The 22,475-nt window shown below is 56.5% G+C and overlaps 2 protein-coding genes across 24 annotated transcripts in view; one reads left to right on the forward strand and one right to left on the reverse strand.

Annotated features, from left to right (window-relative positions):
- The first annotated feature begins 1,268 nt into the window (after window positions 1–1,268).
- On the forward strand, window positions 1,269–14,469 carry Dpf1 (double PHD fingers 1). 16 transcript variants are annotated; one of them, XM_078032145.1, is made up of 12 exons: window positions 1,269–1,395; window positions 6,997–7,157; window positions 7,231–7,338; window positions 8,773–8,900; window positions 9,150–9,233; window positions 9,712–9,820; window positions 10,047–10,178; window positions 11,151–11,201; window positions 11,296–11,415; window positions 12,542–12,654; window positions 13,141–13,252; window positions 13,389–14,469. In XM_078032145.1, the coding sequence occupies exons 1-12, from the start codon at window positions 1,364–1,366 to the stop codon at window positions 13,457–13,459; spliced, it is 1,221 nt and encodes a 406-aa protein (XP_077888271.1). In that variant the 5' UTR covers window positions 1,269–1,363; the 3' UTR covers window positions 13,460–14,469. The 16 variants fall into 16 exon arrangements, with proteins under 16 accessions (XP_077888271.1, XP_077888275.1, XP_077888269.1 ...); XM_078032143.1 differs by having other exon boundaries at window positions 1,270–1,395; window positions 9,144–9,233; XM_078032147.1 differs by having other exon boundaries at window positions 1,270–1,395; window positions 9,144–9,233; window positions 13,171–13,252.
- Window positions 14,470–16,595: 2,126 nt separating this feature from the next.
- Window positions 16,596–22,475, reverse strand: part of Sipa1l3 (signal induced proliferation associated 1 like 3) — a 227,942-nt gene continuing 222,062 nt past the window's right edge. For 7 of the 8 annotated variants that reach the window (XM_040279412.2, XM_040279411.2, XM_078032142.1 and 4 more), the window contains 3 exons: window positions 22,254–22,389; window positions 20,598–20,679; window positions 16,596–18,767 (listed from right to left, as the gene is read on the reverse strand). In XM_040279412.2, coding sequence (XP_040135346.1) covers window positions 18,624–18,767; window positions 20,598–20,679; window positions 22,254–22,389 — 362 coding nt within the window. In that variant the 3' untranslated portion in view covers window positions 16,596–18,623. Of the gene's footprint in view, window positions 18,768–20,597; window positions 20,680–22,253; window positions 22,390–22,475 lie in introns of those variants that run through there. The other variant, XR_013430795.1, reaches the window with a different exon arrangement.

Raw genomic sequence — 22,475 nt, forward strand, 5'->3', positions numbered from 1 at the left:
AAAGAGGGACAAGAGGTCAGAAATGTGATGGGTGTTGGGGGAAGGTTGGAGCAGGGCCGGGAGGGCATTAAGACTCTGTACTTTAATCTAATTGTGTCAGAAGCCATTGGAAGTTTTGACAGTTTCATGCAATAAATGTTTTGCACAACCTGTTTCAGCTACGTGTGAACAGATTTGGTGGGCAGGGAGAAAGACCACGGATGCAGATGTTGGGACTGTGCAGGCAGGTGACAATGATGGACAGGACCAGGGTTGAGGCCATGGAGTGGAGGAGAGTGGGCCCACCCTGGGTCTATTTTGTGAATATAGAAATAATAGAATGGGCTTGGTATGTTTCCGGAAAAGGAGTCAAAGATGATTTATTGCACTAATACAACATCCATTTTCTTTACACTGGCCTGAAGCCCCTACATGATCTGGGTGCTCACTCTCTTCCCAACCTTGTCTTGTTCTCACTCTGCTTCAGTCACATTAGCATTCTTAGCAAACTTTGAGCATGCCAAGCTTTTTCTAACCCCAGGGCCTTTGCACTGGATGATCTCTGTGTCAGACATGTCCCCCCCCCCCGCCCCCTGTAGTATAGAGCTGGTAACTTCCGTGTCTCAGCTCAAATGTCAGTTCAGAAACTACTTCTTCAAATCACTCAATTTTATTTTCTGTATAGCACTTATCACTCTGAAACAATCTTATCCAATTAATTTCCATTTTGTCTCCTGTCTTCCTCAACTTTTTGATAGCAGAGACTTTGTTTTGATCATTGCTGTACTTTTAGGGTCTAGTGGAATGCCTGGCACATAGCAGGTGCTCAATAAATAAACAAAGGCATTGATTAAATCTGTGCCTATTCCATGCTGGTTTACACGTTAGAGACAAGAAGGCACAGACGAGAATAGACGACAGACCCCACGGGTCATCCACGTACCCTGGGGAGATCTACAAGCTGGGGACAACCTGCTCCCGCGTCCGCGGTGCCAGGAGGAAGGAAAGAGCCCCTGCTGGGAACCGGGCACCTCCAGGGAGGGGCGGGAAGGATGCTGTGGTGGGGAGGAGCCCAGCCCCGCCCTGTATCCTCAGCAGCCAATGGGCGTGCTGTCTTCCCGACGCCCCCTGGGACGTGTAGTCCCTGCAGGGGCGCCCTCGGGCGCAGCCGCTCGCCCCTAGACTCCACGTCCCGTCGTGCGCCGGGAGGCGCGGGGATTGGCTGAGCCCCGCCCCCGGCCCGCCCCGCTCGGCTCGCGCCGCAGCCCCAAGAATGAATGAAATCGTAGCGCGCTGGGCGGCAGAGCGGGCGGCGCAGGCCGGGCTGGGCCCGCGCGCGGCGGCAGCGGCGCCCCGGGCCGGAGGCGGCCCAGCCGAGCGGGCCATGGCTACCGCCATTCAGAACCCGCTCAAGTCGTGAGTGTCCCCGCCGTCCCCGCCCTGCGTCCGGACCCCATCTCCAGGAGCCCTTCCCCCGCCCTCCCTGGGGCTGGGGAGGGGGACCTCAGCTCGCGGATGGGAGTTGAATGGGGGTCCCCAGATCGCCTCCACGCCTCTGGGGGCCTGCCACCCCCAGTCGTCCCTTGGGGTTAGGGACGGGAGCCCTTCCAGGGTCGCGGGGGCGCCTCTTCTTTGTCGCTGTCAGTGAAGGAATGTGGCGCGGGCTAGGGGGTGGCGGAGGCCTTTTCCCCACCCAGAGTGGGGGTAGGGGCTTCCCTCTCCTCCATGTCTCCTCCTCAGTGTCTCTGGGGGAGGGGGCCTGCCCCAGACGGGGCTGGAAGCACCAACACCGAAGTCCGGACCTCGGTCTCCAGGGTTTCCATCACCCTCTTCCTCCCGTCAGAGCATCTTTCTCCTTCCCCCTCGTTCTCCGGGGACCCCGACCCGTGCGGCCGCAGGGTGGGGGCTGAGACGTCGGGGATCCCTCGTTTGATCCCTATGGTCTCCGCTCTTCCCTCCCCGGGTCTCCAGGACCTAGAAGCCCCGACGCCGCGGTCAGCTTGGAGCGGGGCATCCCTCCCTCTCTCCGTCCATGCACATCTAAAGAGAGCACCTCCTGCCTATCCCCTGGGGACGGTGCCTCGGGAGGGGTGCTGGGAGCGCCCTCAGTCTCCGGGGATTCCCTCCCTCTCCCAGTGCCTGCGCCTCTCCTCTGAACGTTAGCTCCTCTGCGGGCCCAGCGGCTGGGAACTCGTCCGTCTGGGTCCGAGCCCAGCCCCTCCCACCGCTCCCAGCTCCTGGCCATCCCATGCTCTCTCCACCTCTCTCCTCTCCTCTCCCCGGCTCCCTCTCTCCCTTCCTCTTCGGAATCCCGGACTCCCGGGTTCCAGCGCTCCCCCGCCCCCTTTCCCAGGCGGTGACAGCCGGCTTCGAGTGACAGGCTCACGGCCACTCCCGCCCTCTCCCCCGCAGGCGAGCGCGGCACTCCCCTCCCCCTCCTCCGGGGCCTGCTGGAATAGGCGGAGAGCGAGCGCCCGCGGCGTCGCACAAAGGGGCCGGGGCGACCTCCCCCCTCCCCCCCAGCCCCGTGCGCTGGCTGCCTTGACCTTGAGCACACAGTGCTGGGATGGACGTGTGGGTGGGGAACGCCCCCCACTCATTCACTAGGAGGGCTGTGTCTGGTGGCGGGATCAAAGGCCCCAGTCACTTCTGGTTTCTGGAGTGGGTGGATGGGGTTGGGGTGGGAGTTGGGGTAGGGGCCTGGGGGGCGGGAACTTACAGGCACGTGCCTACACTTGAGGTGGCTTTTCTGTGAGCCGAGGGCGGGGAGAGGTGTCTGGGGCTTCGGTCCGTGTGAGCTGGTGGATGATGGTGATACTTCTGCTTCCTTCACCCTAAGTCCCACACCCAGACAGATGACTTTCCTGTGAGGGGCCCCCAAACTGTCCGGGCAGTTGGTGGCTTTCCAGACATCCAGGCCCCTCAGACTGACCAAACCTACACGTTTGCGCTGAGGAGGCGTGGTATCAGCTGCAGGGTCCTGGAGGCCAAGAGCAGGAGCCAGCTGGATGCTGGGCTGGGGGGCCCTGGAGAGGGAGAGTGCCACTCTTAGGTCACCTTCCAAGGGGTCCACAGGGGTGAAGGTGACCCATTTGCTCCCAAAGAATGCTGGAGTCAAATTCCTGTGGGAGCTGGAGCCTGGAGCTGCCTGAATTCACTCTCTCTTGAGCCATTAATTTTCTCCTTCTGAGCCTCAGCTTTACCATCTGTGAATTGGGGAGTCTAACAGTTATTATACCTCATGGGGTGGTGGTGAGGCTTAAAGGACATTAATTGATTGATTGAACCCATGGGCACTTTACCACTGAGATTTGTCCCAGCCCCCCCCCCCCTTATTTTATTTTATTTTGAGACAGGATCTCACTAAGTTGCTGAGGCTGGCCTTGAACTTGTGATTCTCCTGCCTCAGACTCCCTCCCCACCCCCAGTAACTGGGATTACATGTGCTACTTGCTGAGTAGCAGTGATTACTGATAGTAGTATAAATAGATTAATCAATACTGATTTCTATTATGGGCCAACTCCCACATAGGGTACTGGGACTGGGGCTGGGAGATTGTTTGAGAATTGACTTGTGAGGTCAAGTTCACGGGGAAGTGTATGGGAAAGGGTCTGCGAAGGTGACAGGGTAAAGAAAGGGAGGGAGAGTCCTCTACAAGGGGCTGCCTGGACTTCTGGGGAGGTGATGGAGTATCTGTACTGTGGCTCCACTTGGTGGATTGGAAGCTGAAAGCCTGAGGTGGGGCAGGAGTGAGCTGGAGCTTCTGAGGCCTGAGGTGTGGGGAGCAAGTGAAGGGGGATGTCCTGGGGTTCTGGAGGGTGATGGGAGGGGAGAGAGGAAGGTGAAGGTCACCCTCTGAGCCCAGCAGTGTATCTGGGGTGGGTCTTATGGTGAATAGGGTAGGGTGGCTACTAGAGGGAACAGAGACCAGAGTGATCAAGAGGATGCCTATGTCCCTCACTCAATCCTCTTGTCACTTTGGGCTGGAAGTGAATCCAACACCTACTCCCTCATGAGATTGAGGAGGGACAATTCAAGGTCTTACCTGGCTTAGCTGGGGGGCGGGGGGAGTTTGTGGAAATCTACAGGTTATGGTGTGTGTGTGTGTGTGTGTGTGTGTGTGTGTGTGTGTGTAAAGACTGGATGAGCTTTGTGTGACTTAGTAGGTCAGCTCATTTTCTGGGGATCCTTTAGGTTAGAGTCTGAATGGGTGATAGTGGGAGAGAAAAGAAGGTTAAGTCTCTTGGGAATGGATGTCTGAGTGTGTGAGTCCTTTCCTCAGTCCCATCTTCAAACAGCTGTTAGGGCCTAAGGGCATGTAAAGTCCCCTTCCTCAGATTCAATTTTAAGGCCAGCCTTAGCAACTTAGCCAGGCCCTCAGTAACTTAGTGAGACTTTATCTCAAAATAGAAAATAAAAAAGGCTGGTGATGTCATTCAGTGGTAAAGTGCCCCTGGGTTAAATTCCCAGTACAAAAAAAAAAAAAAAAAAAAAAAAAGAAAGAAAGAAAGAAAAAAGAAATGGAGAGAACTGTCTTGCACATGGTGGGTGCTCCATGTATTTACTCAACATACGTTTATTGAGCATCTACCATGTGCAGGCATTATTCTTTCTAATAAGGTATCACCATTTTATATCTCAAATTTTTATATCAGATCCTTTCTGTACATCTCAGATCTTCTCTGGGGGAACACATGAATATATTGAGCACTTTTTACATTGCATTTATTTACTTGTTTATTTATGTGTTTATTTTTTGGTGCTGGGGATTGGGCCCAGAGCCCAGAGCTTTCAGATACTGACTGAGCCGCACCCAGGTCCCTTTAAAAACATTTTACCCATGTTTTGTGCAACTGCTCTCTGGTTCCCTCTCTCCCTGCCTGAGCTCTTTCTCTTTTCTTCTCACTTGAATAAATCCTACTCTTTTATGCTAAAACATTTTTTATTCATGTTTATCATTTAATCCTCATGACAGTCCATGAGCACTTTCCTTATTTTATAGATAAGGAAACTGAGGCCCAGAAATGTTGTCCAAGATCCCAAGCCAGCAAGTAGCAGAGCTGGGATCTGAACCCAGAGGTGTGGCTACAGCTCCTAACAAGGACTGCTGCTGTCCGGCCAGCGGGAGGAGTTGAGCAGGGTGGGGTGGTTGACGGCGGCTGGGGTGAGCGAGGACCCTGGGGCAGGGCAGGCTTCTCTAAGTTGTGGGTTAGGTGCCAGTGAGCCAGGCGTCTGTGCGGGCACCTGCGAGATATTAAAGTGTGTGTGCGCGAGTAGTTGTGTGAGTGCCTGTGAAAGGGCGTGAGTGGGAGTGTGCGGGAGGCTGCGAATGTGTGTGTAAACTGCGATGTGCGGGTGTGCGCGAGGCCAGGTGTGCAGGTGCGAGCGTGTGCACGTGGGACGAGGATGTGTGTGAGTGAGCGTGTGTGAGTGACGCGAGCTCCGCCCTCCCCCCCGGGTTCCGCGGGGCCGGGGTCGAGACTACGGCTCCCAGCATGGCTCGGGCGGGCCCGCCCCGCCGCCGTGATTGGCTGCGGTCCGCATGCTCCCGCCCCCCGGGAATGAATGGATGGGCGGCCTCAGCGCCCGCCCGACCGCTGGGAGGACCGACCCGCCGGGGACCTGCTGGGGGCAGGACCCGGGGAGCAAGATGGCCACGGTCATCCCCAGCCCCCTGAGGTGGTGCGGGCCGGCGGGAGGCGCGGGAGGGCGCGCGCGGGTCTGCGCCTGCTTGTGTGTGTCTGTGTGGCGGCTGGGGGTGGGGCCGATGGGGTGTCAAGGGGGCTGTCACCGTGTGCCGGGCTGTGCGGGGGTGCGAGTGTGTGTGACTATGGGTCTGTGGCAAGAATGGTGTCCGACGCGCTGCCTGGAGGGGTGGAGGACGTGGAGGGACTCTGGGTCCTTTTTGGGAAAGGGGGTCATCGTCCCTGCCCCGCAAACCCTGGGTTTGGGAGAGGGTAAAATGGGCTGGGCATGCCAGGGCCTTGGTAAACTCGAGTGGAGTCCACACTACCTTTGTCTTGGGATGTGGAGTGTATGGAGTATGTATGACTTGTGCTCTTTTTTTTTTTTTTTTTGATTTGTGTGTGGTTATGAATATGGTCTCTTTTATTCTACACTACATGTCTTCGGATATTTGGGTCTTTGAGTGTGTGCATATGAACGCCGGGTTTGTCTTGTGTCTTGTGCCTTTGGATATGTAGGTATGTATTTGTAAGTTTTTGTGTGAATATGAGTGGATCTGACTGCTACTGTGTTTTATATGCGTGTATCTGTATGCGTTTGGATATGAATTTTAGATATTGGTTTCTATGTTGTGTATCTTTGTGAATATGTGTGTACCTGTGTGAATCTCTGTGATTTCTTTGTGCCTGGATATCGTATGTGTGATTTGTGTTGTGTCTTTGGATAAGTGTGTAAGTGCATATGTGTGTAATTTATTTCTATAGTCCCTGTCTTTTGGCTTTTGTGTAACTATATGTGTTCTTTGGATGAGTGTGTGTGATGTTCTTGTGGGTCTTTGTGGTGTGGGTGATTTGTTCAGTGTTGTGTATTTGGATATGTGATGTGTATTTGTGCATAAATATTTGTGTAGTTTTCTACACTGTGTAACTTGGATTATTTGTGTTTTTCAGGAGATATTTGTGTGTGCACGTGTGTGAGATTTGTCTGTTTCTCCTTTGTGAGTATTGGGATATGTCTCTCTTTGTGTGTGAATCTCGTGTGACTTTGTGCGGTTTATGTTGTGAGTTTCTATGTGTTCATGTATGGATGGGTCCCCGTGTGGTTTTGTCTGCTTCTATATTATCCACTCCTTAGCTGGAGGCCCGCTGGAGTCTTAGATTGGGGGTCCCCTCCCCCACCCGGGGTCCTGGAGAGATGGGAGGGGAGATTTGAGGTTGCAGGGGTTTGTCTGTCCTCCCAGACCAGCGGGAGCTCAAGGCTGGGGGGCGGGGTACTGGGCTTCCTTGCTCCTGCCCTTGCTGACAGCTGCCCGCCCGCTCCTCGCCCCGTAGCCTAGGCGAGGACTTCTACCGCGAGGCCATCGAGCACTGCCGCAGCTACAACGCGCGCCTGTGCGCCGAGCGCAGCCTGCGCCTGCCTTTCCTCGACTCGCAGACCGGTGTGGCCCAAAACAACTGCTACATCTGGATGGAGAAGACCCACCGCGGCCCCGGTACCTGCTGGGAGGGAGGGGTGGGGCGGAGCCCAGCTTCCGGGCTGCATTCTTACCGCCCCTGTTGCTCTAGGTTTGGCCCCAGGACAGATCTACACCTATCCCGCCCGCTGTTGGAGGAAGAAACGGAGACTCAACATCCTAGAGGACCCCAGACTCCGACCCTGCGAGTACAAGATCGGTGGGTGGAACTGCGTCCTGTGCCTGCTGTGGCCCCATCAATGCCCCCAACCCCCTGATGAGTGTGTGAGAGCATTGCTTTTTATCTTCCTGAGTGTCTGAATAGCCGGAGGTGTCTGCTCCGGAGTCTTGGGTTTTACAGCTTTCTTTGAGTCACTGAACTTCCAACTGTGTCTCCTCTTTTACCTGCCTGTATGCAGGACATAGAGGTGTGTGTTAGGTGTGTCTAAATGTATCAAGTCTCTGACTACATCTCCCTGCCTGGGAGCTGGGATGCATCTGAATTTGGCAGTATTTCCTTCTGTGGGTGCCTCAGAGCATCCAGCTGTTTATCTCCACGTGTGCATGAGTGTGTGTGTGTGTGTTTAGATATGTCAGTGCCTGGCATAACTTTCCATCCACAGCGGAGTGTATCGGTGAGTGTCTGTTTCTAGGTGTTTCCAGGTGTGTCCAACGGTGTATTTCTTCTTGGGCATGTCTGGTGCCTTAGCACAGCCAGCTCTAACAGGGTGTCTGGGCACATCAGGGCATCGGGCTATCTCTTCCTGTGGGGGTCCGATGCTTCCCCATGTCTGGGGGGATCTCTTCCCATCAGTGCCTTCGTCTGACCTACGTGTGTTTCCTCACGTGCGTGCTGGTCCACAGAGTGTTTGGACTGAGCACTTCTTGAGTGGATCCAGGAAATCAAAGACTCCAGTGGTTCTCTTCCTCTGTCCTGGTGTCTCCAAGTGTCTGGATGTCCTCAGGATTACTGCACTGCTCATCTGTCTGTGTCTCTGCCTGTGTCTGACTGCCTTGCTGGGACTGTCTGTATGTCTGTGTGTTCGTCCATCTGAGTGAGTCTCCCTGGGCATGTTTGTATGTTTCTAGGTGGACTGTGTGTTTCCCATGGAGAGTGAAGTATATCTGTGGGTCTAATTATCTCTTTTTGGGTGTCTCTGGACCTATCCGAGGGTTTAGATCTGTCTTCCTCATGTGTCCAGATATATCTAGGGTCTGGGTGTGTCTGAGTGTATTTGAGAGCCTGGTTGTGGCTCTTCCTTTGGGGGTTGAACTGTTGCAGCTTATCTGTCTGCATCTTCCCTGTGCATGTCTATGTGTATCCTGTTGTAGTTATGGATCTGTTTGGGTGTATCTGAGGGACTGGCTGGGGTCTCTCATGGATGCAGGTATTTGTGAGGGTCTGGGCATGTCCCATGGTCTGTGTTGTGCCTAAGGGTTTCTGTGTACTCGGGATTGGGACCTAAGTGTATTCAGTAGATGTGAGGGTGTGGCTGTGTGTGGTTGTCCCCCGCATCCTTCCCCTAGCTATGTGTTGAATATTTGTGTTGGTTGCTGGTTCTGTGTGGGAAATACCATTGACCCCCAGCCTCCTGGGCAATCTGAGGACAGTCTCTTTACTTGACACCCCTTCTACCTGCCACCCTGTTTCCAGACTGTGAGGCACCCCTGAAGAAGGAAGGTGGCCTTCCAGAAGGGCCAGTCCTCGAGGCTCTGCTGTGTGCTGAGACAGGGGAGAAGAAGGTCGAGCTGAAGGAGGAGGAGACCATTATGGACTGTCAGGTGGGACTGCCCTTTGGGGACCCCAGCTGTAATCTCCTCTCACCCCTGTTCCCTCCTTGGCATGTCATGTTCCTGCTCTGAAACCTCCTCTAGCTCCCTAGGGCCTTTGGGTTCCTTAAATTTCCATCCTCTCAGACCTCCTTGACTTTTGGGAAGAGCCCTGACTTGCCCTCTGACTCCCAGTCTGTAGCAGATCAGGGTCCCCATTCCCTTGACGCTAATTGCCCTTCTCCTGGTGCCCAGAAACAGCAGTTGCTGGAGTTCCCACATGATCTCGAGGTGGAAGACTTGGAGGATGACATTCCCAGGAGGAAGAACAGGGCCAAAGGAAAGGTATCACCCCACAGCTTCTTCTTGCCCTGTCCCTACAGCAACAGATCCCATTTATTGAGTGTGCATGGTGGTCAGCCCCTGCCACAAGTCTGACCTCATTCAATCCCTAGAGCAGTCTGAAGGGGTAGGAGATTTTATACCCGTTTTACAGTTGAGGAAACTGAGGTTCATGTAGATTAGACTGTTTGAAAAGCAGAGATCATGTGGTGGGTTAAAATTGTCTTCATATCTGTACTACAGGTGAGGAAACCCAACTTCAGAGGTCCAAGTCTTCATTACTAGCAAGTTCACAAGTTGCTTGGGGGAGATTTATTATTTATTATTATTATTATTATTAATCATTATGCTGGGGATAGAACCCAGGGCCTCCTGCATGCTAGGCAAGTGTTCTACCACTGAGCTACACCCCAGCCCCATAAAGCAGATTTTTGTATTTTGGCAAGTTGATATTCAAGCACAAATGATGAACATTCTCTAGGGCTCCTCGCTTTCGGGGTCCCTCACTCCTGACCCTTCCCCCAGGCATATGGCATCGGGGGTCTACGGAAACGCCAGGACACCGCTTCCCTGGAGGACCGAGACAAGCCGTATGTCTGTGATAGTGAGTCCTTCTGAAGAGGGGGACAGAGAGAGAGAGAGAGACAGAGACAGAGAGAGATAGAGAGAGAAAGAGAGTGTGTGTGGCCCAGAGACCTCTCCCCTCGCGGCGGTGCCCTCCTGTCCCAGGGTGGGGATGGGGCTCCAGGGAGGGGGCCGGGGTCCTGGGGTGCGGAGGGAGGCCCGCGGAGGCTGACCTGCGCCCCTGCCCTGCAGTCTGTGGGAAGCGGTATAAGAACCGGCCGGGGCTGAGCTACCACTACACCCACACCCACCTGGCCGAGGAGGAGGGGGAGGAGCACGCCGAGCGCCACGCCCTGCCCTTCCACCGGAAAAACAACCACAAACGTGAGCCCCAGGCCCAGGGGTGGTGAGGCCCCGGGTGGGCAGGGGTGGGCAGGGGGCGGGAGGAGCCTGGTGGCTGCCTGGGAGGGGGTGGGGGCCCTCAGACATTTCTGGAAAATCTCCAGCCCGGCGGTTCCCTCCCCCACCGACCATGGGGGATGCTGGCTCTGGCGTTGCCATGGCAACCAACCATCTCTCCCTCGCTCCCGGCCGGGCGTAATATTTCTGGGTCTGATTTATTGTTTCAATTAGAGCTTGGGGAGGGGGTGATAGATGATCCCCTCCCTCCGGGGCCTCCCTTCCTCCTCTCGGCTGGGTTTTGACCGAGGCCAGGGTGGGTGACCTGCAGCCCTGGGCGGCGCCCCGTGCCCACCCCACACTGCGGTGCCCACCCCACCCCGCGGCCCAGCCGGGGAGGGGACTGTGGCCCCAGCTGTCGGCGGGCAGGGCAGCGTCCCCGCAGGCCCAGTGCTCGCCCGGGCGCTTCTCAGTTTTTCTTCGGGTTTCTTTTTCCACCCCAGGCCTTGGCCAGCGGTACCCAACCGGTTTTTGGCTGGGCAGGGCCCGTTCAGGGTGTTGCTGGCGGACGGGTCCTGAGGGGCGCAGGGCTCCTCCTAAGACTGAATTCACTTGCCAGGTTTATTATCCAGTAAAGAGGACACGGGGCTGGGTGCAGCAGCAGAGTCTGCCTAACATGCAGGCCCCTGGGTTCCATCCAGCACCACAAAAGCAAGCAAATAAATAAATAAATATATATGGGCACATCGGTTGCCCAGAGTTGGGGTCCTGATGAGAATTATCTGCCCCCCTCCCCAGGCTTTTTTTTTTTTTTAACTACTGCCCACAGATCAGGGTAGCTCCTCTCTCTCCACTTCCCCTATGCCTGGACTGAGGGCCCACCCCTGGGGCTGAGGCTGGGGGCAGGTGGAGCCTTGCCTATGGTGAGAGCCCCTCTCTCTGTCCCCTCCACCCCAGAGTTTTACAAAGAATTGGCCTGGGTCCCCGAGGCACAAAGGAAACACACAGGTAGGGATGCCTCCCTCCACTCCTACTTCTGCAGCCACCTTTGACTGGGTGCCCCCGCCTGCCCCACCTGAACCCCGGGCCTGCTGTCTTTCAGCCAAGAAGGCGCCTGACGGCACCGTCATCCCCAACGGCTACTGTGACTTCTGCCTGGGGGGCTCCAAGAAGACCGGGTGTCCTGAGGACCTCATCTCCTGTGCAGACTGTGGGCGATCAGGTGACACCCCTCACTAGAGTTTTCTGGCAAGGGGGGGGCATCCAGGAGTCCAGACCTGGAGGATGGGGACAGAGGAGTGAGGTTCCTGAAGTGGACCCAGCCCATCCCTGGGCTGCAGCTAAGCAGAGCCGGGGAGTTGACACAGATGCTGGTGACCACGGGGAACAGTTGGGTCAGTGGAATGGATGGGACAGGGTTGTCGTGGCATTGCACACAGTGGCACATGCTTATCTGGCATGTAGAGCAGTGAGAAGGCTCAAGGCATCGTGGGTAGGGGCTGAGACACGGGAGTGATGGATCGCTACTGCACGGGTCCTGTGGGTAACAGGATGTGTTGCCATTGGACTGTGGTTGACGAATGTGGTTCCCCATGGTGGACTGTGTAATGGGCAGGTTGCTTCACACACTGGGTAATGAGTTGTGGTTGTCATGGTATCCTGGAGAGTGAAGTATGGTTGCCATGGCAATTTGGTAGAATGGAATGTAGTTGTCATGGTGCTGAGGCAGTGGCTGGGGGTGTCAGGCACTGGAGGTAGTGGCTATGGTGTTGGGCACCATGGCCCTGGCTGTAGGCACCAGGGCACTGGACTGCAGGTATTGTTGGCGACAGTTTGGTTTCTGAGGCATCATGTTGTAACGGGTTTTGGCTGTGGAACAAGGTATGGGACCTGTTGTGGAAGGTGGTTGCCATGGCGTCGTGGCTGGGAGAGCGTGGTTGCCATGTCGCTGTGGTTAGCCGGCTGGGCTGGCCACTGTGCTGTGGGTAATGGAATGTGGCTTCTCAGCACTGTGGTTAACAGATTGTGGTTGCCACGGTGTTGTGGGTGGTAGAAAGTGGTTGCCACAGCACTGCGGGTAATGGAATGCGGTTGCCATGGTATTCTGGGGAGCAGAGTGCGGTTGCTGTGGTGGCTGGGCAGGAGGCTGTGGGGGCCAAGGTCCTGCTGGTTGTGTGTGGCAGGTCCCCAGCAGGGTGTGCAGGGCTGGGGTCAGGCTGTGGACCACTGAGGCTCTTCTTGGTCTTATGATCCAGGGGTGGGATCAGAGCCATTTTCCCTACAGGGGTCAGTAGCCACCGGGATCACAGTGACTCCCTAACCACACATTCCTGCCCCTCGGCCCCCAGGACACCCCTCGTGTTTACAGTTCACGGTGAACATGACAGCGGCTGTGCGGACCTACCGCTGGCAGTGCATCGAGTGCAAGTCCTGCAGCCTGTGTGGCACCTCGGAGAACGACGTGAGTGCCTGCCGCCTCCAGGGGACCTACCCCAGCCACCCTCCCCACCTGGCCCCTTCACTTTGCCTGTGGAGCCGGAAGCCTTTCCCACAGCCGCTCCTGGGGAACACCAGTAACGCGCATCATTGTCATTGTTAGTGTCCATTAACTGAGCCCGGCACTTTATACTCCTCATCTCTGCCACCTCCCAACCACCCGCGAGGTAGGTGCTCTTGTTCCCACTTGACGGAGCAGAAGCCAGTTCAGAGAGGGATGTGGCCTGAGGTCACCCGGGATGCGAACCACATCTGGCTCCCAGAGCTGGTATCAGGGCGTCTTAGCGTCTTCCTCAGTCTGCGAGGCCCAGAGACCTCTACCTGAGCTCCGTTCCCAGGGGTGTCTGCAGGCCCCAGAGCCTGCTCTCGGGAAGGGGCCACCTCCCCCAGCCCCTTCCACCTCGCCCCTGCCCCAGCCCCCCACCCCGGTTTCTGGTGCCCGTGCCCCCAGGGTGCCAGCTGGGCGGGTCTCACCCCCCAGGACCAGCTGCTGTTTTGTGATGACTGCGATCGGGGTTACCACATGTACTGCCTGAGCCCCCCCATGGCGGAGCCCCCAGAAGGTGAGAGAAGGGACGACGTGGGGGTGGGTGGGCTGGAAAACTGCACCTGCTGGAGACCCTCTGGGTGGGAAGGGGCAGGCTGCCCTCCCGCAGCACTGTGCCTAACTCGGCCCTTGGCCACCCGCCCGCCCCGCAGGGAGCTGGAGTTGTCACCTCTGCCTTCGGCACCTGAAAGAAAAGGCCTCTGCCTACATCACCCTCACCTAGGCCTGGCTCTGGTTCTCCGGACTCCAGGGTGGTGCTTGCCCACCTGCCTCTCGCCCCACCCTGCGCCCCAGTGTGAGGGGAGAGGGTGACGCCCCGGGGCTGGGCCGCCCGTCCCCTGCCAGTGAGATGCTGGCCTGTCCCCTGCCAGTGAGATGCTGGCCCTGTGGGTGGGTGGCCCCTGCCCCTCCCCTCCAATCCCTTGGCAAATGGGCACCAGGGGCTTCTGCTCCCCTCAAAGCCATACCCCGCCTCTGGGCGGGCACGAGGGGTAGTGATGCCAGCCAGGGGCATGGACAGAGCCTTTTTCTAAAGAAAAAGACAAAAACTAAAAAAAAAAAAAAAAGAAAAAAAGGAAAAAGAAAAAAAGAAATTAATATATACGAAGAGTCCTGTGAGGCCTGGCTGGGTGGAAGGGCACTGCCGAGCGTCCACTGGGCACCCTTCTAGGCCAGCTTCCTGCCTGGTGCCCCACCCCCACTTCTGGAGTCGCAGCTGTCCCACCTCCCCACCTACGGTGGGCACCGTTCCCCTTGTGCCCAGGGTGGGTGGGCATGGTGTCCACCCTCGCCCCCTCCTGGTGCCCACCGTGGATACTGCATGATGTGAACCATGGTTTTGAACTCTGTTCCTGCCCCTCCCTGACAGCCCCACCCCGTGCCCACTGGTGCCAGCCGTGCCATAGGCACCGTGGCGCGAGGCGGCCCTACCCAGCGCCCGCTGGGACGAGAAGCACAGACCTGCAAAGGACTCGTTTTTTTTCCTCCTTCCTGCTGCCCCCCGCCGACCCTGCTGGCCATTTTGGGGGCAGCAAGGTGGCGCAGTTGTTTCTTGTGGTTGTGTGTGTTTGTTGTTCGGGTTTAAAAAAGGGAAATTGAGACTGCAGGTGGGGGTGGGTCTGGGGGTCCCCCCAGTCCAGGAGAACCCTCCCTGTACCCGAGTCTCCTTCATTGCCTGCCTCTGCTGTGAAATACCTTGTTCTGTGTATTAAACTGGCCTGACCCCTCTGCCCACCACTGCCTCCTTCTCCAGCTTGGTTTGGGGCGTCACCAAGAAGGGGAGCTGGGGCCTCCTTGGGGGAGAAGCAACTGCAGGGCCTCTACCTCCACCACCACCTCCTCCCCTGCACCCCGCCTCCCTCTGGCTTTGTCCCAGCTCCTCCCAGCCTTGCCGGAAAGGAGAAGAGGGGGATGGGGCGGAGGGGGCTCCCGCCCAGCCAGCTGTGGTTGCCTTGGCAACGGACTGCTGCAGCTGCAGCGGGAGGCAGGCGGGAGTGAGGATGGGGGAAGGGAGGGATGGGAGCCTGGCGGTCCCTCCCAGGCCAGAGTGGGGAGTGGGGGTGTCGGGAGACACCTCAGTCCCACTGTCCTAGATATGGGCAAAGAGGTGGGGAAGGCGAGAAGGCAGGTGGGAGGGGAGGCCGGAGGAGGCATCTAGACCCAGGGACTAGAGGAGAAAGACTGGGGTGGGGTAGGTAGAGGGAGAAAGAGGTTGAGAGTCACAAATTTATTGAGAGAAACAGAAGAGGACAGAACAGGACCGAGAGATGAGGAGAAAGCCACAGGAATTAGGGAAGAGAGCCCCGAGAGAACAGAGATTTAGTGGAAGAGGAAATAATAGTAATAAAAACAGCAGCCACGTTGGGAGACAGGCGGGGTCTGGAGGGAGAGGACCCAGGAGTGAGGGACGTCAGGGCGGCCGCGCCCCAGGAGAGGGGGGTGGGCCCACATGGGGACAGCAAAGTCCCTGGACAAGACAGCGGTGTGGACCTCTGGGGGAGGGACAGACCCAGAATCCAGGGGAAGAGCACAGAAACCTGGAGATGGGTAGAGGTGTGGAGGCAGTTCAGAGGCTTGGCTGGAGTGGTGGTCAGTGAGTGGGGGGCCAGGACGAAAGCTGGGGCGGGCGGGGTGCAGCTGAGGCGCTCTAGGGGCTGGCCTTGTGTTTGGGTTGCGGGGTGCTGGGAGCTGCTGGCGTCTGCTGGCTCCAGGGGAAGATGTGAGAACAGTTTGTTCCAGGTCCCACCCCCCGCTTGGCCCCTGCTGGTGGGGGGAGGGCAGCAAGGCCTAAGGATGGGGCCTGGAAGAGGGTGGAGAAAGGGAGAAGTCGACTCTAGACTGCTTAGTGGGAATGGCTGCTCTCCCTTCCACCTACTCCCCACACTTTTGGAAAAATATACTTGGGGGGAGGGGCCTGAGTCGGAGAAGTATGGGTTTTGAGATGACAGGTAAGTGGGCGGCGAGGAGGGGTGCACAGACCCCGCCACATGGCCAGCCCCTTCCAGAGGCTTTGTGAAACCCACAGGAGCAGAGCTAAGACTTCCCACATAGGCTGGGCCTTGGATCTTCACATGGAATTCCCAGAACTGAAAATCAGTTTGTCCAAATTCCCACCCAACTTCAACAGATGCAGATCCGGGACCATAAGTTCAAGTCCCCTCCTCAGCTAGAAGGGTCCCAAAGGAAGGCCTTGCTCTGGCTGAGGTTGCAGGGGTGTGTTGTCTTTCTCACATGGAGGGAAGGGAAGCCATGTTTTGCCTCCCCTTTGCAGGAAGAAGGGGCAGCCTTGACCCCGCGCTGCCCACTAGACGGCGGGCAGAGGGAGACCCCTCCACCAGCAGAGAAGGGCTGTGGCTGTGGCAGGAGATGCAAATAACCTCAGCCACTGAGTCAGACTCTCAAGATAAAAATTAAAGGGGGCTGGGGATGTGGCTCAGTGGTAAAGCACCTCTGGGTTCAACCCCCCAATACCAAAAAAAGAAAAAAAAAAAAAAAAGCAAATGAGCTGGCACTGGGATGTGCCATCTGCCTAAAGAGGCGGAGTCTAGCCACAGAAGACTAGGCACCAAAAGGAAATGTGTCCCCTCCCCCTGCCCCCAATATTTGGAATTGAACCCAGGGGCGCTTCACCCCTAGCCTTCTTGGTTTTGAGACAAGGTCTGGCTAAGGTGCCAGGCTGGCTTCAAACTCAGTCTTCCTGCCTCAGCCTCCCAAGTCTCTGGGATTACAGTGGGGTGCCACCAGGCCCAGCAGAATCTCGCTCTTTTAAATTTGGGGTCATTTCACATTCTGAGGTTGGCTTCCGGCAGGAGGGGGCTGATGTGGACCGGGCGGCCGCCCAGCTGTGAACACACAAGCCATTTCTATGAAACATTTATTTCCTTTGAAACCTCCAGAAACATGCCAGAAAATCTCAAGACAGGGATGGGAGGGGGGAAAGACAATAAAGAATAATTAACCAAATGAATCAAATCAACATGAAAAAAAGCCTACTATCTCAGCCATCAGATAGAACACCAACCTCAAATTAAATAGATTTGTTGTGCAGAAATTCTTTAAAAATAACAAAATAAAACCAAAATCATAGTTTACACTTGTCAGTGTGCATGATCAGGTCCCCAAAATGATCGAATGATCTGAAGATATGAGAAAAAAAAACAGGGTCTGAGGAGGGGGGCTGGGGCGGGGGCCTGGAGAACCCCCGAGAAGGGGACCAGGGAAGGAGACATCACAGTAGTTGGCCAGGGCTGGGGAGGGCTGCTGGGCAGGCCTGGCCTTGGCAGGCTGGCCTCTCGCCACCGCTGGGAGAGGAGGTGGCAGGCTGAGGTTTTACTCTCAAGACTGGGGGATGCTGGGGGCCAGAGGCAGATCATAGGGAGACGCAATGAACACCCTCTTCTCCGGCCCCGGCCCCTCCAGCCTGGCACCTCCCTGAGTGCCTGATCTATGCAGTCCCAGAAACGCCCATCTGCCCGGGTTCCTGGGCCTGAAGAGAACCTGGGGGATCTCTGGACAAGTGCCGGCTGCCTGGCCCGGGCTCTGAGCCCAGCCCACGCTGCCAACTCCTTCCTGCCTGGTGCTTCCCAGAAAGGGAAGCCGCCTTCCCGCCACCCTGACTGTCCCTCTGGGTCCTCTTGCTGACCCCCTGCCCATGGGGGACATGCCTCGATCCTCAGCTTGAGGTTGGGGGAATCCACAGGCTGTGGCCATCCAGACTTGTTCTGGCGCAACTCTACATGAAAAAATAAATATATATATATATATATATATTTTTTGTTTTTAAAGGAAAAAAAAAGGAACTCGTGTTTCCTGGGTGAACAGCGTAGTACCACACTGGCCTGGCTGCCCGCCAGCTGCCCCTTATTGCCTTTAGAACAGCGTCTCTGGGGTTCGCACTGCGAGTGCTCCCCGGGGAGCACAGTGAGTGTGTCTGGGTGGCCGTCGCTGGGGGCCTGCAAGATGGGCTTGCGAGGGAAAAGGAAACCAGACAGGAGATGAAGGCTGTTGTTGTCCAGCCCTGTCCCAAGGCTCCCAGGGTGCCTTCTGGAGCCCAGAGGCGGCCTGGCTGCTGGTCAGGGCTTGGTCGTGCTGGGAGGAGAGAGAGCCGGGCGGTCTGGCCCGGCCAGGTCAGTAGCTCAAAGGTGGAGGGACCTGGGGGACCCAAGCCCAGGCATGTGGCCTCTGGTGGGAGAGGAACTGATAGAAAAAGATCGTATAAATTGTCCTGTTTGTACAAATAGTTTTTCTCTCAAAGAAGTGGCCTCGGGATGCTGGGATTCTTCTCTCCATCCTAGGGCCTCCAAGAAAATAATTTAAGCTCTATGAAAGTGCTCCTGGCTGCTTGTGGAAGGAGGGGGCTGGGAAGGGATGACATCCATGCTTTTTGGAGCTAGTACACTGGGGACCAAAGGGTCCTAGTCTGTCGCCCTGAGGGCACTTGCTTCTTTGGGGTGTGGGGGAAAAGACTCATTTCACGCCATATTTTTTCATGCAGGGGCTCTGCCCACGAGCCAGGCTGCTGGGTGCAGTGAAGAACCCTGGCGTGTGGGTCCTGGGCGCTGTGGAGGCTGGATGCTGACCTCTGCAGCTCCTCTCGCTTTCCCACAGCCGGGTCCTAGGCAGAGGCTGGGTGACCCCAGGGACACAGGGGTCAGTGCAGAGGCCTGAGACCAGGAGGTGACCTGACTCACAGCCTGGGGAGGCTCCCGCAGGCCCCACTGCTAGCTGGGGTTTCTGAGTCCACGTGGAGAGCTGCGGGGGCAGTAGGTACCAGGCCTGGCTAAGTGACCTGTCATGCCGGCCACCAGGGGCCTACAGAAAGAGAGAGGAAGACAGGAGCCCACGGCCTGCCTGCAGGCAAGGTGCCAGGGCCTGGTGACCTCTCGGCCTCAGAGCTCCTTCTTCTCCCTGCAGAAAAGCTCGGCGAACTTGCGCAGCTGCTCGCTGGCGGCCTGCGACTCCTCCTGCAGCCGCTGGTTGTTCTGCCGCAGGCTGGCCACCTCCGACTGCAGCACCACCTTGTCCTGCTTCTCCTGTGAGGGGGGAGGGCTGGGCATCAGGCTGGTGGCCTTGGTAGCCCCCAGAACAGCCCGTGACCCTGGGGATCTGTGAGCCCAGGCCAGAACCAGTTGCAGGGGTTCAAATCGCAGCTCTGCTTCCACAGCTGAGTAACTCTGGCCCGTCACATCCTGTCTGTGGGTCCCGTTCCCTCAACTCTGACAGGGTGGCTCCGAGGGGTCCCTGAGGTATGCAGAGGTCCAGAACATAGCCTGCCTGGGAGTAACTGACGAGCACTGCGATACTGTCATCACCTCATCCTACCCCCACCCAAGGGCCTGGGGACAGTCATTATCCTCATTTTCCTGGAAGATGGAACCAAGCCTCACATAGCGAGGCAGCCTGAGCAGGCCCTATCACCTATTCTAAGAGGCTCTTTGGGGTGACAGAACACTGGCTAAGCCAGTGACTTGTTTAAGGTCACATAGTACTAAGGGTGGGGCAGGGTTTGAACCTGGGCCGCTGTGATTCCTGGGCTGGAGGAGTACATTGTGCTCTACTTCTTTTATATATATATATATATATATATTTAATTTTTATTTATTTACTTATTTTTATGTGGTGCTGAGGATCGAACCCATAGTCTCATGCATGTGAGGCAAGCACTCTACCACTGAGCTACAACCTCAGCCCCTTATGCTCTGCTTTTTAATTTTGACCTCAAAGTATATAAATGACAGACAAAAGTCTCCTCTGCCCTGTCTCATTCTTGTACACCCTAGGGACAGTCCATTTGGAATGCCATCACCTAGTGTCCCTCCTTTTTTTGTGTGGTACAGTGGATGGAAGCCAGGGTCTCGTTCAGCCAAACAGGCACTCTACCATGAACCACATCCCAAGACCCTACATGTCCCTCTTAACCCGTGGTTGTTAATAATTAAAAACAAAACAGAAGCACACTGGGCTGGGACATAGCTCCAGGGGAAAGCACTTGCTCATCACGTGTGAAGCCCTGGGTTCCATCCCCAGCGTGGAGAAGACCAAAAAAATAAAATAAAATAAAAAGAGAACGTTCTAGGAAACAGCTCTGCAGCTTGCTGTGTTTTGCACCGGAGTTCCCGGCCTTCTCCTGCATGTCAGTCAGGGGGTAGATTTGCTATTTTAATTGGCTGCAGACCATTCTGCTGCATGGGTGTCCATGATTTACATTACCCTTCTCCTTTTGATGGACAGCCATCTGGTCCCATTTTCATTGCCAACAGTGCAGCAGTGAACATCTCTGCTCATGGATCTCTCTGTACCCAAAGCTGGAGATTCTCACCAGTTCCCACAGGTGGAATTGCTGGGTCAACTAGATCCACGAACCTAGAGCCTCGGGCATGCTGGGCACGCGCTCTATCACTGAGCTGTAATGTAGTCCCAGACCTCCAGTTACACTCCCCACACCCCAGCAGGGCAGCGCACCCAGGGGTGTTCCCACACTGAGCTGCATCTTCAGTCCTTTGGACTGATTAATTTGAGACAGGGTCTCACTAAGTTGCTAAGCCTGGCCTGGAACTTGTGATCCTCCTGCCTCGGCTTCTTGAGTTGCTGGAATTATGGGTGTGTACCACCATGTTGCTCTACGATTACATTTTGGTAAATACTGCCCAATCGCTGTCCAAAAAGGTTGGACCAATTTGTTCTCCAAGAATGTCTAAGAGTGTCTCTGTGAGCTCCCTCGCCTTCTGAATTGTCACTTTCTCTGTTTTACTCATGACTAGACCCAAGAGTAGCAGCAAGGAGGGTGGATAGGTGCCGAGTGACCTCGGCAGGCGCCTGGGAGGGTCTGGGGAGGGGCAGCAGGTGTGTGCGCGGGCCCTCACCTTCTGGAGGTCCGTGTGCAGCTGCTTCAGCATCACTTCCAGCTGGTACACCTTGCCCGTCAGATCCAGGGGTGGCTCTTCACTGGAGAGAGGGAGGACAAGGTCAGCCGTGTGGCACCTGAAGCGAGCGATTGCCCCAAGGATGGGCCGTATCTGGGACTTTTGGGGAGAATCTCTTCTCTGTATCCATGGGATACAAAAGTCCATCCCTGAACACCTACTGAGCATCTGCAGGTCAGGCGCTGCTCCAGGCACAGGAAGGAGGAGGATGGACAAACAGACACAGGGCTTACCATGGTCAGTGTTGGAAATAATGACAAGCCCATTATCCCCCTACTGTGGGCCAAGCCCTGCGCCACCCAGCACTTTGTGTGGTCAGTCTAAGTGTCTCAGCCACTGTCCTGTGAGGGGACCTCACATGGAACAGAGGAGGAGGCCTGGGCTTGGGGAGGGGGTGTCGCCACCCACTTTCCTCCCTTGTGCTGGTGCTGGGATCTGAACCCCATTGCCTGAGGCTCCTCCTCTGCGCAGATTCTTCCAGCCCTGAGCTCGCCTGGCACTGCAGGGGAGAAACAGGCTCCCTTCCCTGCTTAGAGCAGGTCTGAGGGAGGTGCCCGTGGGCAGGCGCCATGGGCTCACACGCCCGAGAGGATGGGGTGCAGGGGATGGGGTCGGGTGAATGCACAGGGGCGAAGGAGGTGGGGCCTGGCCTCCTGCCTCTCCCTCCCTTTCTCCTCCTCCATGGTTCTCTATCTTAGGGACCTTCAGGGGGAGGTGGGAGGCTCAGGGGAGGTCTTCACCGTGGGGTTCAAGGTGACTGAGCAGTGAGCCCAGGGGCCATAGGTCCTGCCACTTCCCACACCATGGCTCCTGCAGCACCAGTGCTGTGTGCCCATCTCATCTTTACAGTGGGTCCCACTTTCCATGGAGGTTGGGCTGGGGCCAGTGTGTGGAGCAGAAAACACCCAAGAATCAAAGTTACCCTCAAAAAGGGCTCCTGTTGTCCACAGAGCACACAGGTGCTATGTGGTACCTGGGGCCCTGTGCTGCGAGGCCAGCAGAGCACGTCAACACGTCGCGCAGGCAGAACACCGTTACATTCTCTGCCCCCTTCACTTTCTGCCGATCAACCAGAACCAACACACCGCACTGACGGTGAGAGGCCCCATGTGCCATGGCCAAGCGAGACACCTCTCTGTCCTCTCCCCACCAGACTCCAGAGGGCGGGTCCTGGCCTCAATCCTGCAGGGGTCCCCATATATAGCCTGGCTTAGGCCTTGTCAGGGCAGATGTGAAAGGTGTTGGGTGCCAGTCTGCGCCACCTGAGGATCTACATAGGAGACCAGGAGGGGCAGATGAGTAGGGTGGTTGTGGGACGCTACTTCACATTTTTCAAAGTTGGAAGTGAAACAATTGTGTGAGGTTGTGCAAAGTGCCCTTGCCAGTGGACTCAGAGATCCACAGGGCAGGCGAGGAGTCTGTCTTGGCCACAGCTGGTCCCCAGTGCAACGCTGACATCCTGTCTGTTAGGTGAGGGGACCTCCTGCCCAGGGAGTGGTGGGGGTGACCCAGAGCAGCCACCTCCTCACTGCACAGACCTCTTGCCTGTAGGGACCTGGGCTGCAGGGCCACTGGATGTTTCCAAGGAAACCTCACCTCATGGTAGGGGTGGTCCTGGGGGTCGGGGGCCCCCGCTCCAGGCTCAGGTGACTGTGGACAGGACTGTGTGCAGGTGGGATGTCTGGGCTCAGGGCTGGGTCGTTTAGAGAGAAGAGCGAGACGGCTCTTTGCACTGCCAGGGAGAGGGAGAGAGAGGAGAGGGGCTGAGTTCTCATGGGTAGGAAGGCAGGGCTCCCATTTCTCCCAGCTGACTGACCA

This window comes from Ictidomys tridecemlineatus, chromosome 15 (assembly GCF_052094955.1).
Source record: "Ictidomys tridecemlineatus isolate mIctTri1 chromosome 15, mIctTri1.hap1, whole genome shotgun sequence".
In the NCBI taxonomy this organism is placed as follows: Eukaryota; Metazoa; Chordata; class Mammalia; order Rodentia; family Sciuridae; genus Ictidomys; species Ictidomys tridecemlineatus.

Coding starts and splice junctions, on each gene's coding strand:
- Dpf1 (XM_021720315.3), top strand. CDS start 5,523: ATGCTCCCGCCCCCCGGGAATGAATGGATGGGCGGCCTCAGCGCCCGC. Junction 7,158..7,230: donor GAAGACCCACCGCGGCCCCG/GTACCTGCTGGG, acceptor CTGTTGCTCTAG/GTTTGGCCCCAGGACAGATC. Junction 13,253..13,388: donor CATGGCGGAGCCCCCAGAAG/GTGAGAGAAGGG, acceptor CCCGCCCCGCAG/GGAGCTGGAGTTGTCACCTC.